Source organism: Hyperoodon ampullatus, assembly GCF_949752795.1.
Source record: "Hyperoodon ampullatus genome assembly, chromosome: 15".
Taxonomy (NCBI): domain Eukaryota; kingdom Metazoa; phylum Chordata; class Mammalia; order Artiodactyla; family Ziphiidae; genus Hyperoodon; species Hyperoodon ampullatus.
In genome coordinates, this window is record NC_136928.1 from 28,877,088 (window position 1) to 28,895,038 (window position 17,951).

At 44.2% G+C, this 17,951-nt stretch overlaps 1 protein-coding gene across 1 annotated transcript in view; it reads left to right on the forward strand.

Moving 5' to 3' along the window:
* The window catches only part of TGFA (transforming growth factor alpha), a gene marked incomplete at both ends in the record, with an annotated part of 97,001 nt that overhangs the window by 67,385 nt on the left and 11,665 nt on the right, over positions 1-17,951 (forward strand). Inside the window, one exon of the mRNA XM_079720678.1 lies at positions 12,361-12,481. Coding sequence (XP_079576804.1) covers positions 12,361-12,481 — 121 coding nt within the window. The remainder of the gene's footprint in view (positions 1-12,360; positions 12,482-17,951) is intronic.

Here is a 17,951-nt window from a genome sequence, read left to right on the forward strand (position 1 = left end):
GGTCAATTCTATGGGTAGATGGTTTACCCAAGTAATTAACACTGCATGGATCCTGATTACAAAGTAGTCATAAGGATAGAATGTGGTTTAACAGCAAATGTCAGATTGGTACATTTTCTGGAAGTCTCAATGTGCCACAAATTAAACACCTGAAGATTTCTTTACATACCTGTCAGCTGTCGTATCACTCAGAAAGTAGAGAAGACAGGGACACCTGCTCCTTTGAATGCAGCCTTGACCAGAAAGGATAACAGGCTGGTGTGTCTCTGTGTCATTTTAAAGTTTCTAACAGGAAAGAAGGAAACATTAGGCATAGTTCAACTTCAGAAAAGCAGAGTCTCCAGAAATTCAGAGGAAAACCAAATGTGATCCCGTGAGTAGGATTCTAAAAAGGAATATGGCCTGGGGAGCTTGGAAGGCTCATAATGGTTCCGAGTTTATAGTCAGAGGGTGCATGATAAAGACAAAGAGTAAACATTTGAAGAAGACCCAAGTGCATCTGCAGAGGGAGGTCTCTGCGGTACCATTTAATAAGTGGTGCAGAGAAGATCAGAAGAAAGACATGCCCCAAGAGATGACAAAGACCAGTACTGAATGGCACTTTGTTAAGTGAACAAGCACGTTGGTGCCTCCTGGGTGCCAGGTGTTACTCTGGGCGCTGGCAGGTGTTTACGAGAATGTCAGGAAAACTGAATGACATGAGAAACAGAGGCTTGCCCACATGGCTATTGGCCTCACAAGAAAATGACTTTTTAACCCTATACTTGGGAACAGACAGGTAAAGAAGGAAGAAATATGTCCGTTCCTTGGGGCAGCTGGAATGAGGTTAGTACAGAACCAAGAAAAGACTAGTACTGGCTAAAACTTGAACTATAGAAGATAAAACATAGCAAATAAGAAATAGAAAGGCAAATGAGGGACCTAGTAAGACCACCTAAGGCCATAAATGAATTTATTTTCAGGGGTACAGATGAATTACACCTCCGTATACTGAGGACTCTTGTAGCAAAAATCTTTCCATCCCTGCTGGGAATTTTTAAGAAATAGTAGGAAATGTAAAAATTGCTCAGTGGGGCTTCCCTCGTGGTGCAGTGGTTGAGAGTCCGCCTGCCGATGCAGGGGACACGGGTTCGTGCCCCGGTCCCGGAAGATTCCACATGCTGCGGAGCGGCTGGGCCCATGAGCCATGGCCTCTGAGCCTGCGCGTCCGGAGCCTGTGCTCTGCAACGGGAGAGGCCACAACGGTGAGAGGCCCGCGTACCGCAAAAAAAAAAAAAAAAAATTGCTCAGTGAATGAAAAAAGACAAAGATGTTTCTGACTTTAAATAAGTAAACACCTTAAGATTCTTTAGACTATAGATGAGAAAACTTGATGATACTCTCAGAAAAACTCCAGATCTAACTATTACAGGGGATAGAGAATGAATTCTTGGGCCTCTGAATGAATCCATCAAAAATGAGTTACCGCAGACTAATTTTATTTCCTTTTTAGTGTTATAGATTGATGAGGAAAATGCAGCTAGGACAATGTTATCAAGGTAACGCAGTTTGATTTCAGCAAGGCACAGGACCAAATCAAAGTATTCAGTAGTACAAAATGGAGAAATGTGAGTTAAAAAGGTGGCTGTTCAATAAGATGGAACAATGGTAGAGACTGCCTTAAATGAATGAATCCCCAGGCATACCCTACACAGATTCACCGGTGAACTTTTGGGAAGGACAGGAAGTTTGTAATCAGAACATGCCCCAAAAGTGGTCACTGATGTATTCATATTGACCTGGGAGGGGGCCTCAAGGGTTTGCCAGCAAGATTTGTCCTCCTTTTCTGTTGAGGTTTTTATGAGCAACTTGAAAAAAGACATATAAGTCAAATTTATCAACTTTAGAGGTGACAAAAGCCCAGAATGATAGCTGAAACATTGGATGATAGAATAAAGACTCAAAAGGGGGAAAAAAAAAGTATCGAGCTAGAACAATGGATCAAAGCCAACCAACCAGGTTAAATTGAACAGTGACACATTTAACAGTATCTAGGTTAAGAATAACTTTAATTAGGAAGGATATGAGGCCAAGTCTGACAATCATATATGTGGAGAAAAGCTAGAGGCTTTAGTTGACCACAAGGTTTATATAAGCTCTAGAACTGCTAGCAAATTGATGGGGAATTGAGTTATATTATTGTAGAATCAGATCATAGGAGATTGATTCCTGCTGTCCTCCGTTCCCATAGCCCAGAGCTTTAGGGTGTGGGCTCTGGGGTCACACCACCTGTTTTTGGATTTCCCCTCTGCCTATTCCTAGTTCTGTGCCTTTGGGCAAGGCCCTAAACCTTTCTAAACCTGTATTCCTCGTCTGTAAAATGGTTAGAGTCATAGAACTATGTCACAGGGCTTTTATAAGAATTAACTTAGATGATGCATGTAAACCTAAAGCATTTGGTAAATGTTTCTGTAATAGTTGTTGTTATCAGTGTTACCCTGTAGTGGACTATTAGAAGAATGGCACTAAAAAAAATGTCAGACAGAAAAAAAGTTGACAGACTTTCTCACCTAAAGAACATTTATAGGAATTGGAGTGTATATTAGTAATCTATTGCTGTGTAACAAATTACCCCCAAATTTAGCAGCTTAAAGCAGTAAACATTTGTCTCACACAGGCTCTGAGAGTCAGGAATTCCAAAGCAGCTTAGCTGGGAGGTTTTGGTTCAGGGTCTCTTATAGAGGTTGCTGTCAAGATATCAACTAAGGCTGCACTGTCATCTGAAGGCTTGACTGGGGGCTGGATAAGGGCTCACTCACATAATTCTTGTCTGGAGACCTCAGTTTCTTGCCACATGGACCTCTCCTGATGACCTGGCAACTAGCTTCCCCGCCAGGGTAAATGATCAGAGTAGAAGAAAGCAGAAGTTACAGTGCTTTTTGTGACCTAGCCTCTGAAGTCACATACCACCCATATTCTATCAGGACCAATCCTGAGACAGTGTGGGAGGCGAATTCACAAAGTTATGGATACCAGGAGCTGGGGATCGTTAGGAGCCATCTTTGGGTTTATCACCACAAAGTCTCAGAGATTTGGAAACCGACTGCAGATACATGAAAGGACTGTTGTCTAGAAGAGGGAGACTTATTCTTTGTGGCTTCCAACAGTCAAACCAATAAACAGAGAGGTTTCAGGCAGGCATATGTCAACTTGGTTTAAGGAGGAACCTCCTTGCAATAAACTGCTCCAAAGAGAAGGAGTTGCCTTAGGGAGTACTGAGCCCTGTGTATAAGAAAAGTCAAGCACAGGTGGAGTGCCCCCCTCAGGGACACCATATGGAGGGATGGTCTCTGAGCTAGCTAGAAAGTTAGATTTGAGCACCTCCATCTCTGTAATATTTCATTCCTTGGTTAGGGAAGAATCTGGGGAGATGGGACCCTTTAGGGCTTTTTTCTTGTTTTTATTTTACTTTCGATAGAAAAGAAATGTTTCATCAAAATATAAGATCTTTGTTTCTGAACCAGTGTGGCTTGGAGAAGCTATTAAGAGGTAAAGTGACCTTGGTGTTTCTGGAATCCCCTTACATTTCTCCTTTTAAGAACAGAGTTCTGATGTGGTTGATTTACACCCAGCCTGTGGAGTTAAAACCAGGAATTCCCAACTTTTTATGAGACAAAGCCTTCAGATCATGGAAGAGGCAGGAACACTGGCACTGAGTTTTTTCTTTGGGAATCCCAGCAGACCTTGGAGAGAAGGTTGAGTATGTAGTTCTGGGAGATACTGGCCAGGTAAAGCTCAAACATCTACCAGGGGGAAACCAGTCCACTCTGAGCATGCAAAAGTACTTGCTGACACTTCACTGGGGATTCCATAGGGAGAACTGAGAATGAAGTTCCTGGAGAAACTTAAGGGGGTTGGTGGCGGGTGGTGAGGGAGTGTTACACTGGTCACCCATAATGTAGAAGATGTCTATTGGAAAATGAAGGGAGACGTGAGCATACCACTTTCACTCCTCCTTTCTCCCATCTGCCCTTGGATGCTCATTGAAATGAGTGCTCAGTGGAACATGAAACTATTTCTAAACTTGTATCAGTACTAGAGGCTCTGAAGAATTTCTGCCAGTGAATGTTCAGATGGGACCCATCCCCCCCAGAACAGCATCCACCCCTCCAGGAGGTGAGGGGATTGTCAGCAGCAGAATCACACCTTGGAAGGCCAGGGTATGTAGGTGAGAGCTGGCCATGTGGCAGTGGGGTTAGGGAAGGTCCATCTGGATCCTGTCTACACCTCAAGAAAGGAAACCAGTCAGGGCCACACTGAATGATGAACTCCGTCAGCTCTTACTCCTGGCATGGCATGGGTGCCTTGCAAACAAGGGAAGAAAAGAAAAAACTTCTGTCCTAGAGATAAAACCCTTTGCTGTACTTGCTCTGTCTCCTGCTTCTACCGAACAGATTCCTCAGATATTTAAATCCAATATTTAAACTTTTCCCTTTCTATCTTTATCTGGGCCAAAAATATTGAACAGGGCCACACGGTCTCTGATGGAACCTATCTTAACTCTCCATCATACTCTACAAAGTAGATCTTCATCTGTAAAGATGAATGATGCAAGAAATTACTGGCCACATGAAAGATTTATTGGGTTGGCCAAAAAGTTACTTCGGGGGTTTCTGTAAGATGTTATATTATATGAGAAGAATATTTGTGAGGAATTTCAATGACTGTCTCTACTTCTAAGAAATGGAAGAAGATGTTGAATTATCTCTAATTCGTGTCTTTGAGAATGAAGCTGACATTGCATCTATGAAACCACATCAGGGAGCTATTAGTAAAAAAACAACTGCAAGGAGATGAAGAATATGGCACCTAATTTTGAATTCATAATGGACTAATGAGTAACAGATTAGATGTAACAGTAAATCAAATCAGTGATTTTTTTTTTTTTTTTTTTTTTTTTTGCGGTACGCGAGCCTCTCACTGCTGTGGCCTCTCCCATTGGGGGAGCACAGGCTGCGGACGCACAGGCTCAGCGGCCATGGCTCACGGGCCCAGCTGCTCCGCGGCATGTGGGATCTTCCTGGACCGGGGCACGAACCCGTATCCCCTGCATTGGCAGGCGGACTCTCAACCACTGTGCCACCAGGGAAGCCCAGTGATTTTTTTTTTAATGACCTGGGAAATATCTCTTAGAGCTCAGAAGGACACAAAGATAAAACTACAGAGGAGAAAAATCTGAAAAACAGAATTAAGTGATCCAATATACAGATAATAATAATTGCAAAAGAAGAAAGCAAACTAAGGTTGACACAGTCATCGATGAAGTAATTAAAGAGAACTTTCTGAAGCTGAAAAAGATGTGTCCTTAAGGTTGAAAGCATTAACTTTCAATGTGACTTGACAGGTTTTCATTACAAAGAAAAAAATCTCATAAGCATCCAGGTGAAAACAAAAAACAGGTTTCTTACAAAAGAATACAGTAAAGCTAACTCTGGGCTTCTCATCAACTACAAGCCACAAGTCAGTGGTAGGAGGCCTTACGGGGTCTACAGATTGTGACCCAAGTTGTCATTCACGTGCAAAGCCATGAATGTGGACGAGAACATAGAAAGATATTCTCAGACACATAATACTTCATGATGTAGACATACCCCTTGCATGCCCTTCCTGGAAAAATGTCCAAAGATCCTACACAGCTAGATAGCAGCTGTATCAAGATTAAAAGCCCCCAAAATGGTAAAGATATGGTGTAGAAAAAACAGTGATGATGTGTGTCCAAGTAACTGTTGTTGATTTAGTTATATTTAGTACAAGTGTCAAAATTAATTAGTAAAATAAAAGTTACATATAGAAATAATGTAAAAGGGATATGAAATCAGGCTGTAGTAACTGGTAACTGGGGACAAGAGGAAGGAGGAAGTAAAAGTACACTGAATTCCATATCGAATGGAACATCCAATTTCATTCTTAATATTGATAATTAGAGAAAATAAGTTAAATATTTTTAATTTAAAGATAACCATAAATAGATATATCTAAATCATTACAAGGGAAAAGAAGTCAAAGAAACATAGTCCCTTATGCAAAGGACAACAACAAAAAAGGGAAAACAACTAGAAATCATAAGCATCTATAAAATGTTCTGTGAAAGCAGTGGTTATTTCTCAGCAATGGCAAGTAATTTTCTTAGGATTTTTCTATTTTCTAAAATTTCGACAATGAATAGGTATTACCTTTTAAATAACAAATTATAAAACTCTTTCTGGGGCTGTTATAAAAAGTTGTTTTTTATGTAACACACCACCAGTATAACTAAAGCCTGGATGGAAAGCCCTCAGTGATATTGATGAGATATTATCAAGATACTCTGAGGCAGATGATTTAAGATTTTGTAACTGGTGAGATACAAGATGTGGCAATTTGGAGAAATTATAGGGCACCACCTTCTGTATCAGGAAGACTGAAGATGTGGTAGACACGTTGCTATCCTGCCTTGGTGAATTTTTTGTCTAGAGAGTTTTGATAATCTAGTAAACTCACATCAGCTGTGTCATTTCAAACAAGACAGCTGGACCCTGCCTGCTCTCAGTTGTGGCCACAGTGCTTTATATTTTGTTGTGTTCTCAGACTTACACTTGAAGAGGTAGCCTTTGCTCCATCCATACTTTGCTCAGTTACAAATGCTGGTCGCATAAACATTGAGCAAGGACAAGTCACTCCTGGCCCCCAAAAGATTATTACCAACCCTGTAGAGGTTTGTGAGGGTTGACCTGACCAGAGAGAGGACAGGACATACCATAAGCTGAGGAGCAAGGGCTTCAAACTGGAGGCTTCCAGTAAGGGTCAAATGGACTTGAGATTCTAAGTGTAAAACATGTTGGTATTTTGGGTGAGTTTCCCAGAAGGGACTATGGAAGAAGAGGAGAAAAGGAAATGATTTATTAAGAGGATTTCTCCCTCATCAGAAATTCACTAACCCCCAAACACTGTTCATACTTCAGACTTAGCACTTGAGTAACACTCCCTGCTGTAATAGACAAGCCCTGAACTCTGTTTATTTCCTGCATATTTCAAAGTCTGTGCAGGTGTTCCTGGCCTTACAGACTTCTTTCCTTGCAGTTATCCAAGGACCCAGGCTGCTTCCATCTTGTGGCTCCTCCCTCCTCCATGCCTTTGGAGGAGTTCTCTCCATTTAGCCAGCAGCTAGGGAAAGAAAAAGAGAGATCTCACTGGAGAGGTTTATATGGACCAAAGTGGTGCATATAACTTCTGCTCACACCCATTGGCCATAACCTGGTCACATGGTCACACTTACCTGCAAGGGAGTCTGGGAAATGTAGTCTGTGTGTTCAGGAGGGAAAATAACAGAAGTTTAGAGGAACTCATGGGAGTTTCTGCCCCAGACTTTTTCCTTCTTCTCATTCCCTGCCTGCTTCATAGAATGGATTCCCAAATGTCCTCTTTCAATTAAAAACAAAACAAAACAAACAAACAAAAAAACGACATGAGTGTAGGAGTTGGAAGTGGAGTGGATCACACAGGCCATGTTCTTTCTGGGGTTCATTGTTGTTTATAGTGGGAGCATGTGAGGTTTTTGCACCTAGAGGCCAAGCCTGAGGTCAGCTTTTACTAAACATCTTTCATCTTAGCATCCTCTGTCTTCTCTAAACATTTATTTTGTGTATCCCTCCTCCTTATGGCCCCTTTAATGATAAAACACAAGTCACTAACATGATTTATCTTATGCAGATTCAAATCTAGATTGATAAAGGCCATTTTCTATAAAACTACAGTTTTATCTGTGAGTAAAACAATGAAAAATAAAAATGATTTAAAGTATCTTTTAACATTGTACAGTTTTAATTTTAAATAATTTTTATTTTCAAACTCTAAATGTTCATTTTATAAAATTTGGAAAATTATGAAAGAGAAAATGATTGCCCATAATCCCACCACCCTCTCAACGTCTCGGTGTTTTCCTTTTGGAATATAATCCTAATTAAAGGGCTTTTATCTAAGGTCAACCAAAAATCATCAGTATAACTGCCAGGTTGAAAAGGAAGAGCCACGTATTTGTCATGGGACAAAGTCCCAGCCGCAAAAATCACATCTGTGTTTTTAAGGCTGTTGAGCTTTGCCTAAAATTTACCTCTGGATGCCTCCATTTCCTCACTTTAAAATGAGGAGTGTCCTTCATCGACCCAGACCGCATCTGCAGACTGTAAATGAACAAGGCATCTGTCAAAAAGTTCTGAGGGCATAGAGTGTTCTAGAAAAACAGTTGTCCCAGTAGTATTTACATGTACTCAGTGTGGAGGGTTTGAAGGGATTATGGTTCAAAGACTCAACAAGAGGAAGCATTTTTTCCTAAGGGTGGATTGAGGGTTTCCTGCCAACCACTTTACCTAACAATTTTGATATTAATAAAGAGAACAGAGACACACAGAGACTGCAAACCTAGGTGGCCCCAGGCTCCAACGGGGCTGTTCTTCCAGCAAAGCCAAAACAGAATTCCCCGTCCAGCAGGACTCAGCTCTAGTTCCCAGAGCCGTTCACATTTTGATTCAAAGCTGGCCGATGAGAGCCAAACGAAGATATCCTTGTTTACTTTGTAAATGGAAATTTGAAATGAAGTATTTTCAAAATGCTGGTTGACACCCAAGAGGATGTAATTAGAATAAGGGGCTTTCTGGTTTGATGATGTGAAAGAAAGAGATGATCTGTCTCTTTGAAATCAAATTATTAAATTGTAAGAGAGAGGGGAGGTTTGACTTTCCGTCTTGAAAGCAAGATCATGACTGGCAATTTTCTTAATTGGTTTTTTGCTTTAAATCACTAAGGCCAAGGTAGAGAGGGAAGGGGCAGCCGGGGGCTGGAGAACAGGGTCGTGAGGAGGAGAAGGAAGAGCTGGGTGGGGAGGGGTAATCTTCCATGTGTGGTGCCTTTCCCTTCTATTTCCATCTCATTTTAATCCTTCATGGACTTAAAATGCAGTTTGGGGGCTACTCGGGGCATCTCACACACACCTCTCCCTTCCTCATGCGCTTTGGGGGAGGAGGTGGTGTTACTGGTGAAAGCTGGACGCAGGTAAGAGGCCAAGTTGAAATCTGTATGCTGAGCATCTTTAGATGAGTACATACGCCCAGAGTCTGGTTTTAGCCCATACTTCAGATGATGTCACTGAGATTTTATTTTCGATTCCTAAAGCCTCTTTGCTAATTAAAACCATTTTGCCTTGGGACTTTTAGCTCTTTTAATTCTAAAAACAGCCCTGAGAATTTCATGGTAATTCCTGATTTGTTTACTCTTCAAATGGAGGAGTTGTCTTAACTGTGGAAGGTGCCCGTAAGGATTTAACCCTCAACTCATCCTTTCTCTCTTTCGCCCTCTCCCCACTCTCTCTCTCTCTCCATGCCCCCCACCCCACCCCACACACACACCCTGAAGCGACAATGGGGCATATTAGGAAGAGCAGGAGCTTTAGAGACTGCCAGCCATGAGTTCTGGTTTCAGCTCTGCCATTTGCAAACTTAGCAACATTGAACATCCTTTATCTCCCCTGGCTTTACTTTCCTCATCTATAGTCTGGGGTAGTAATGAGTACCTCTCTGGACTCTTGTGAGGATTAAACAGAATCCTCTGTATAAAATGCTGGGCATAGTGTTTGCATTTAGTAGACAATGTATTCATGGTAGCTACTATTCATAATAATGGTCGTCATCATCATCGTTCGCATCATCATAGTCCAACCCCAGAAAATCCACATTGGGTTAAAAACCCTAAGCCCAGTTAAAAACTCTAAGCCCGCTTTAGGTGGGATATGAACCTAGCACATTGTTTTTATGTTCATGTTACGTGATTCTCTTCTTCTCTTGGGTTAGAAAAGGATACCAAAAGTGATGCAGATTCTGCCTTTGCCTTAGAAATAAGCACAAGCAGGATGAACCCCATGGGGGTCAAATACCAGTGGTGACTTTCTCTCTGAATGTGTGTCTGTTTTCCTCTCTCTCTCTCTCTCTCTCTCCGCCCACCCCACCACACACACACGCACACATGCACACGCACACAGGTGTTGTGTTATTAAAAACAGTACCTTTGTAAGAAAATAGGAAATATGTTGTCTGTGTTGTCTGCTTCTTCACTGATACCTTTCTTTGAATTTGGTTCCATCACATCTGATTCCCCTTGGGTTTTACCCAAAGAGAGAAATGCTCAGAGGGAATTAAATTAGCTCAGATGCTCCCTTAGGTTCCCCCAGCATCATGTTTAAAGCTGTAAAAGTAATTCAGAGTCCATTTTAGCTATGCTCTAAGCCAGAAGCTCCCGATTTCTAGGGCATGAGCACCATGTAGCCCAGAGATTGGGGCTCTGGGGAGAGCATGCTTTGTGAGACCACTTAGTACCATCCTATGGACCAGCCCCCCACCCTACTTCCAGCTACTCCTCAGTTAAGCATCATCTGTGGACAGATAGAAATATCTTTTGCATCTTTGTTTTTCAGCTACTACTCCCTTGTGGGAATAATAAGTCCCGTATGTATAGTTCCCCACTCCTCCCCCAGATAAAGTAATACTTCCTCTTGCTTCTCCTAAAAGTGCCCCTTTCTGATTACTAGAAAGTAATCTAGTTTCCTAACTACCTAACAAGCTAAGAATTCCCCTTCCTCATTGCCACGTGATTTGTGGATTTTGATTATGTGCCTTCCCAGCATTTGTCTTCTTGAACTTGAATAGTATCCTAATTTTCTACAGCTCTTTACTCTCTTAGAATCAGAGAGACCTGAGATAAAATCCCAACTCTAGTACTTTCTAGCTACATGTCCACTGGCGAGTTTATCTAATCTTTAGTTTCCTTTTCTCATCTGAAAAACAGAGAAGAGTAATGCTTACCCCACAGGGTGGTTTGAGGTTTTAGGAGATAAAATCGTATCCGTGTTCTCAAGTGGAGATGAAGGTATGGGTAGGGTCTAAAGTCAGTTTAAAACCAGGGAAATGTGAAGATCAAATAGGGTCAAAAGTAGCTGGTGTTGGAAAAGATTGCTTAAAAAGTAGTAAATCTGTATTCAGAGATCATGTAATAGGAAAAATATGTATCTTTTAACTATAAGATTTACTCTCAGGGCTTCCCTGGTGGCGCAGTGGTTGAGAGTCCGCCTGCCGATGCAGGGGACACGGGTTCGAGCCCTGGTCTGGGAAGATCCCACATGCCGTGGAGTGGTTAGGCCCGTGAGCCATGGCCTCTGAGTCTGCGCATCCGGAGCCTGTGCTCCGCAACGGGAGAGGCCACAACAGTGAGAGGCCCACGTACTGCAAAAAAAAAAAAAAAAAAAAAGATTTACTCTCAGGAAATTGAGCATCTTGGGGTGGGGGATGGTAGTGAAAACAATAGTGCTACCCACCCACCCCGCCATCCGTGGAATGGCAAGAGGAATTGCAGGGCTACTTATTTTTCTCTCATCACTTAACTAAAACAAATGACCGCTCCCTCTTAAATGATGGTACTGTGAAGCCAAACTGCTTTCAAATTGCTTTATATCTATTATTTTTAAAGTATCCACTGTCCTTAGTTTTAATAGTGAATGAGTTGAGTGCTTATATTTATGTCATACCACCGCCACACACATCCCAGATACAGCAAAATCGAATTCCCCTTGATGGCCAGTAGGCCTTAAGAATAAGATGTGTTTTCCTACTCCTGTGAATGTAGCTGGGCTGACTCTTCTGTACTCTGCTGACTTCCACTGCTCGCTTGAAACTGCCCCCTTGTTCATCAGCCCCCTCACACAGCCTCAGGAAATGCCCTTTTTTTCCCGTTACGTGGGCCTCTCACTGTTGTGGCCTCTCCTGTTGCGGAGCACAGGCTCCGGACGCGCAGGCTCAGCGGCCATGGCTCACGGGCCCAGCCGCTCCGCGGCATGTGGGATCTTCCCGGACCGGGGCACGAACCCATGTGCCCTGCACCGGCAGGCGGACTCTCAACCACTGCGCCACCAGGGAAGCCCGGTTTCCTACCTTTAAAACAGATTTTTATGAAGGCTATCTTTTAAAAAATCATCACTATCACTTTGCAAAAGTAAAATTAGGTCATTCTTGGGGAACAGGCTTTAAAAGTAAAATTGCTCTGGTGTCTCTGAATTACACTCAGTCTTTTGGAAAGATTGTTTGTTTTCTACAAAGTTAAGTAAATAAGTAAAGCCCCACTGGAAAGCTCACAATGCAGGCATCTCTGGTCCTGTACTGGCTGTTAGAAAGTTAGAGCTGAAGAGGAGGTACTGGTAGAGACCAGAAACCCCAGCCATCCAGGCTCCCTGTCCGGTGGGGTGGACCCATGGGATGTCTTGCTATGCCTTGGATCTGAGCCGAATGTCTTTTCTCTCCCCAGCAGACCCGCCCGTGGCCGCAGCTGTGGTGTCCCATTTTAATGACTGCCCAGCTTCCCACAGTCAGTTCTGCTTCCATGGAACCTGCAGGTTTTTGGTGCAGGAGGACAAGCCAGCATGTGTGTAAGTGTCCCCTGGGGTTCTGGGTGCTGGGGCTGCAGACGCGCCAGCAACCCATTAAAAGAGCACTTCCCTCCAGAAGCCATGCCAGAGGCCCCTGAGAGCCTTGGAGCCAACGTGTTAGAGAATCAGAACAGTGGGCTAAGGGACACCTGCTTCAAACCCAGTTGGTTAAAAATCCAGGTTCCAGAGCCCTGGCCCAGAGCCACTAAGGCAGAACTCCTAGAGTTTAGAGCCTGGGGATCTGCATTTTTAACAAGCACCTCAGGTGACTCCTGGGTTCAACAGTCTGAAGATTCCTGGATTCACTTTTTTTTTTCTTTTTTTTTTTAATTGAAGTATAGCTGATTTACAATGTTGTGCTAGTTTCAGGTGTCCAGCAAAGCGATTCAGTTATTTCTATATATTTTTTATATAAAGAATATATTCTTTTTCAGATTCTTTTACATTATAGGTTATTACCAGATAGTGAATATAGTTCCCCATGCTCTACAGTAGGACCTTGTTGTTTATTTTTTATATAGTAGTGCATATCTGTTCATCCCAAACTCCTAATTTTGGTTCAAGTTTAATTCACTACTTAGAATTTCTGGAGGGCAAGGCACTTGTTTGGAACCCTTTGAATAGCTGGAGTCTCTTAAGATGAGGTCTCTGCCCTCATCCAGCTAATAAAATAAGCCAGAAGTGCACAACAGAGGGTTGGTGTACATGAGTGGTAACAGAGCAAAGCAACTTGGAAATAAAGATGCAGGCCAGGGTGTGGCATTTGCCACCTCAGGCTGAGCCTGAGCCCCCGGGGCTGCTTCTGAAAACATAGCTGAACCCCACCCAAATCCCCTGAATCAGAATCTCCAGGAATGGGACCCAGGAGTCACATTAATTAAGAGCCACCGGTGATTGCCATGGTCAGCCCGACTGGGCAAGAAAGACCCATAAGGAAAGCTTCCCGGAGCAGGTGTCAGGGTTTGGCTGGTGGGGAGAGCAGAGAGGTTGCTCCAGGCCTGGAGTGTTGGGGGACCTGCCGTTACAGTCAGTGAGGCCACAGTAGGGAGGAGACAAGATTGGAGATGAATTGGAAGCCAGAGCCTGTTGGAAGTGAGCCTTTATTCTCTAGGCAGTGGGAGCTGTGCCAGTCACGGGAAAGGGTGTTTTAGGGAAGTAAATCTGTGCGTGGTGGAGTCCTGTTAGGTGGCCCCATAGCCAGCCTTGGCACTGTTGACTTTTGGGGCTGGGTAACCCCTTGCTGTGGGAGCTCACCTGTGTACTGAAGGGTGTTAGCAGCCCTGGCCTCTACCCACTAGGTGCCAGTAGCACCACCTCCCCCCAACAGTCGTGACAATCAAAAATGTCTCCAGACCTTGCCAAATGTCCCCCAGGATGGGGGTGGGTGGGTTTGGGGGCAGAGGAAGAATTGCCCCCATTAAGAACCACCCATGTCTATGAAGTTGCCATTTTTATAGGTCAAAAACGATTAAAGGTCAGCGATTTCATATGATCCAAACTAATAATACCAGTCAATAATACTAAATGTTAATAAAAGCCAGCATTTATTGAGCTTTGCTTCGTGCCAGGCATCATTCTAAGCATGATCCATGTGTTAATTCTTGTAATCCTCAGGATGATCCCGTGAGGTGGGCACAGAGAAGTTGTGCCCAGATCACATAGCAGAGCTCACATTCAGACCCGGCCTGTCTGGCTCCTAAAACTGCATTCTTAACCATGACGCTTAAGGGTATCGGATGAGTAGCCCAGGAGAGACTGGGGACCGGGAAAACCTGCCACAGTACGTGGTGGTGGGTAGGGCTTTCCTCTTCCTGAGGTGCAGCTGTGTGAGCCTGGGCAGGCCCCTCGGGGTGCCTCTGAAGCCTGGAGAGGCACACTGGCCACCTTCCTCCTGGGAGGCCTGGGTGAGGCCCCCAGGCCACGTCTGCAGAGCCAAGAGCCCTCCCCACCCCTAAATACAAAGCACAGTGATGACAATAGTCCTCATCATTCATGATGATTATTCTTATTAAAATACACATAGGAGCCTCTGGGAGGCTGATGGGATTATTTCTGATCGCAGCCTGGTCATTATGGAAAAACACTGGCCCTGAAGGAAGGGTGGGTGGCTTCTTGGCCTAGATCTCAGGAAGCCTAGCAGTGCAGCAGGCGGAAGGCCCTCTCCCCTCCAGCGGCGCCGGTGCCGGGACCTCAGGCTGCCCCCGTCTGTGTGATGGGAGGGGTCTTCTTTGGAGAGAGAGAGGGGAGTTCTGATCAAAAGTGTGTCCAAAGTTCAGTTTTTCCACCAGATCAGGGACTGTTGTAAACTCTGAGAGCTGGCAGCCTTGAGCCTGGGTCAGCAGGTAACCGTACCTGTGGCCGAGCCCCCTTCTGCTGGCGAAAGCCTTCTGAGAGCAGGGGGTGGTGGGTCCCTTGTTCTGCTCGGTCTAGGTCCCAAGCCCCGCTCGTGGCTCAGGGAGGTCACTGTCCATCACATTTACACACCATTATGTGCTGGTGGTCAGGAAGACCGGCTGTCTCTCTCCCCACTCATCCCCATAAAACAAAGAACTAGTCAGTTATTATTAACTATTACTGTTAATAATAATAGTAAGCTCTCCGTAAAAGCTGTAACTGTGTGCCGGGCCCGGCTCCCAGCACTCCACATACAGTGACTCATGGAGTCCTCCCATCCTCCCAGCTTCCCTCTCAAGTAGAGATTCTTGCCCTTATTGTGTAAATGAGAAAACTGAGGCTGAGAGAAGTGAGGCGACTTGCCCGGAGCCCCAGAGCCCATAAATGGTGGAGCTGGGGTTCAGTCCCATCAATTCCAACCCCGAAACCCATGTTCTCAGCTGTTGACCCTGAGGGCACTCTGTCTCAGCCTCACAGAGTTCCCCTCAAATAGCTCTTATTTCCAGGAAAGGTGTTGGCACCTTCCCCCTGCAGGTAAACCTTCCTCCAGAGGAAGGTCAGGGTCATTCCTACACTCGTTACCCTCAGCACAGACTCTCAATGAATCCTTCCTGTGGGCTGAGGGCAGGGTCTGCAGAATCAGCGGAGACCCTGCTGCAGTGTGGGAAAGCTGACCATCTGTGGGGAGGCGTGGCCACGTGAGCCTTTACCGCCTCTTTACCTCAGTTTCCCCGCTGGATCTTGGCGGCCCAGGGGTGGTATTCAGCCCACAGGCACGTTTCATACCGTGGTAGATGAGTCTGCCTTGTGCTTTGGTTGTTGTAATTAGCTGTCCACATTTTGGAAGTCAGGTTTTACATCTCCAGGCAGACACCCAGCTTCTCTGGAACACAGTCTGCCCCCCCACCCCGCAGTTCCCCAGTTTCCACCTCTTCCTGCTGGTCCCCAACACTGAAGCCAAAGTCGGTCCCCAGTCATTCCTTTTGCCTGCTCTGTTCTGCTCACGCCAGCCTGCTTTGCTCACTTCTGCCGCCACATGAGCTTGTAAGCTCAGTGAGGGCAGGACCACGCCTTATACTTTTTTGTATTTACAGTACATAGAAGAATGTTCTAATTCATTCATCCCCACCAGACCAAAAACTGTGAGTCCACGCAGAGAAAGCAAAACATGCTGTCCCCGCTCTTAGAACTACCCCAGCTTTAGGGAGCTGACACACTCATCCTTGTCAATAAAACTGACATACCTTGAAGTTAAGGCCGTGTCAGTCACGGCCTTACAGGAAAACCCACAGGGGCCCAAGATTATAGTCCGAAAAGAGGGAGCTCTTTCTAAAATACTGTCATTCTTAAGCTTTGTTTTCCATAAGAACAATAGTCCTTAGGTTTCCAGAGAACTAAAATGACATCTCACACTAAAATATGAGATAAGGAAAAAAAGTTAAAACAAATAACTAGTCAGAAATCACCAAAGGTAGTGAACATTATCCTGAAACATTTATGCTTCAGATGAACCCTAGATTGTACCTTTGGTCTCCCTTTAATAAATCCCTGCTAGGAGCCAACCACTTGAGAAAACAAATAGGGAAAGAATTTCCAAAGGTAGTAAGTAAAACCATAGAAATGCAAGGTTAGGACTCAAACACCGTTTTTTGCCCCGAGGCAGATTCTGCAAACCTTTGGTCTGCTGCCTGCAGAAACCTTCAAACAAAGGAAAACAGTTGAAGGAAGCCACCCGGGTGACAGGTTTTCAGGGTTCCTGTGCTGGCAGCCAGTGACAACTCATCGAAGTGTCTCACCTATCCAAAAAATGCCCCTCGGTGACTGAACTCCCTGACTTTCCCACAGCAAAGTGTGAAAGCACATTGCTGTCAGCCAAGGAAAACATTCCACCTGGCTCTGGCCACAGTACATTCCAGTGGGATCTGAACAGAGTCAAACACCCAGAGGGGTGACCGCCTTTAGCGCGCAAGCAGATTGCCTGTGTGACCAAGAACACGCCTCCCGAGAGATCAGGATTGGGAGTGGTTTTCTTGTTGGTGCTTGAGCCACTTTATGTAGATCTACTGTCGTCTCAGTAACCAGCAGGTGGTGGGGTGTAGGGGTAAGACGTTAAGACATCACGCACCCACAAGTCTGGAGAAAGTGCACGCCCTCTCTCTACCCCCAGCGGAAGCAGGTACTGAGGGTCACACACCAGGCAGGATAACGCAGCAGTTAAAGGCATGGATTTGGACGTCAGACAGATCTGAATGACTTAGCACCGTCAAGCCTCAGTTTCTTTGTGTATAAAATGGAAAGATTAGTACTTCTCAGGATTGTAATGAGGACCCAGTGACCATAATGCATGCAGGGTTTTTGCTGTCCAAGACAGGAGCCACTAGCCATGTGTGGCTATTTAATTTATTTAATTAATTAAAATTTAGTTTTCACAGAAGTAGAGCCACGGAGGTAGGAAAGAAACTTATGGTTACCAGGGGGTACGAGGGAGAGGGATAAATTGGTAGATTGGGATTGACATATACTCACTACTCGATATATAAAATAGATAAGAACCTGCTGTATAGCACAGGGAACTCTACTCAATAGTCTGTAATGGCCTATATGGGAAAAGAATCTAAAAAAAGATTGGATATATGTATATGTATAACTGATTCACTTTGCTGTACACCTGAGACTAACACATCATTGTAAATCAACTATACTCCAATAAAATTTTTTTTTCAGTCTCACTAGCCACATTTCAAGTACTCAGCACCTCTAGGCAGCTAGTGGCCACTGTATTAGACAGCACACATACAGACACTATTTCCATCATCGCAGAAAGTTCTTCTTAAATTTATTTTTTTATTGAAGTATAGTTGGTTTACAGTGTTGTGTTAATTTCTGCTGTACAGCAAGGTGACTCAGTTATACATATATATACATTCTTTTTTATATTCTTTTCCATTATGGTTTATCCCCGGATACTGACTACAGTTCCCTATGCTATACAGTAGGACATTGTTGTTTATTCTATGTGTAATAGTTTGCATCTACTAACCCCAAACTCCCAATCCATCTGTCCCCCACTCCCCAT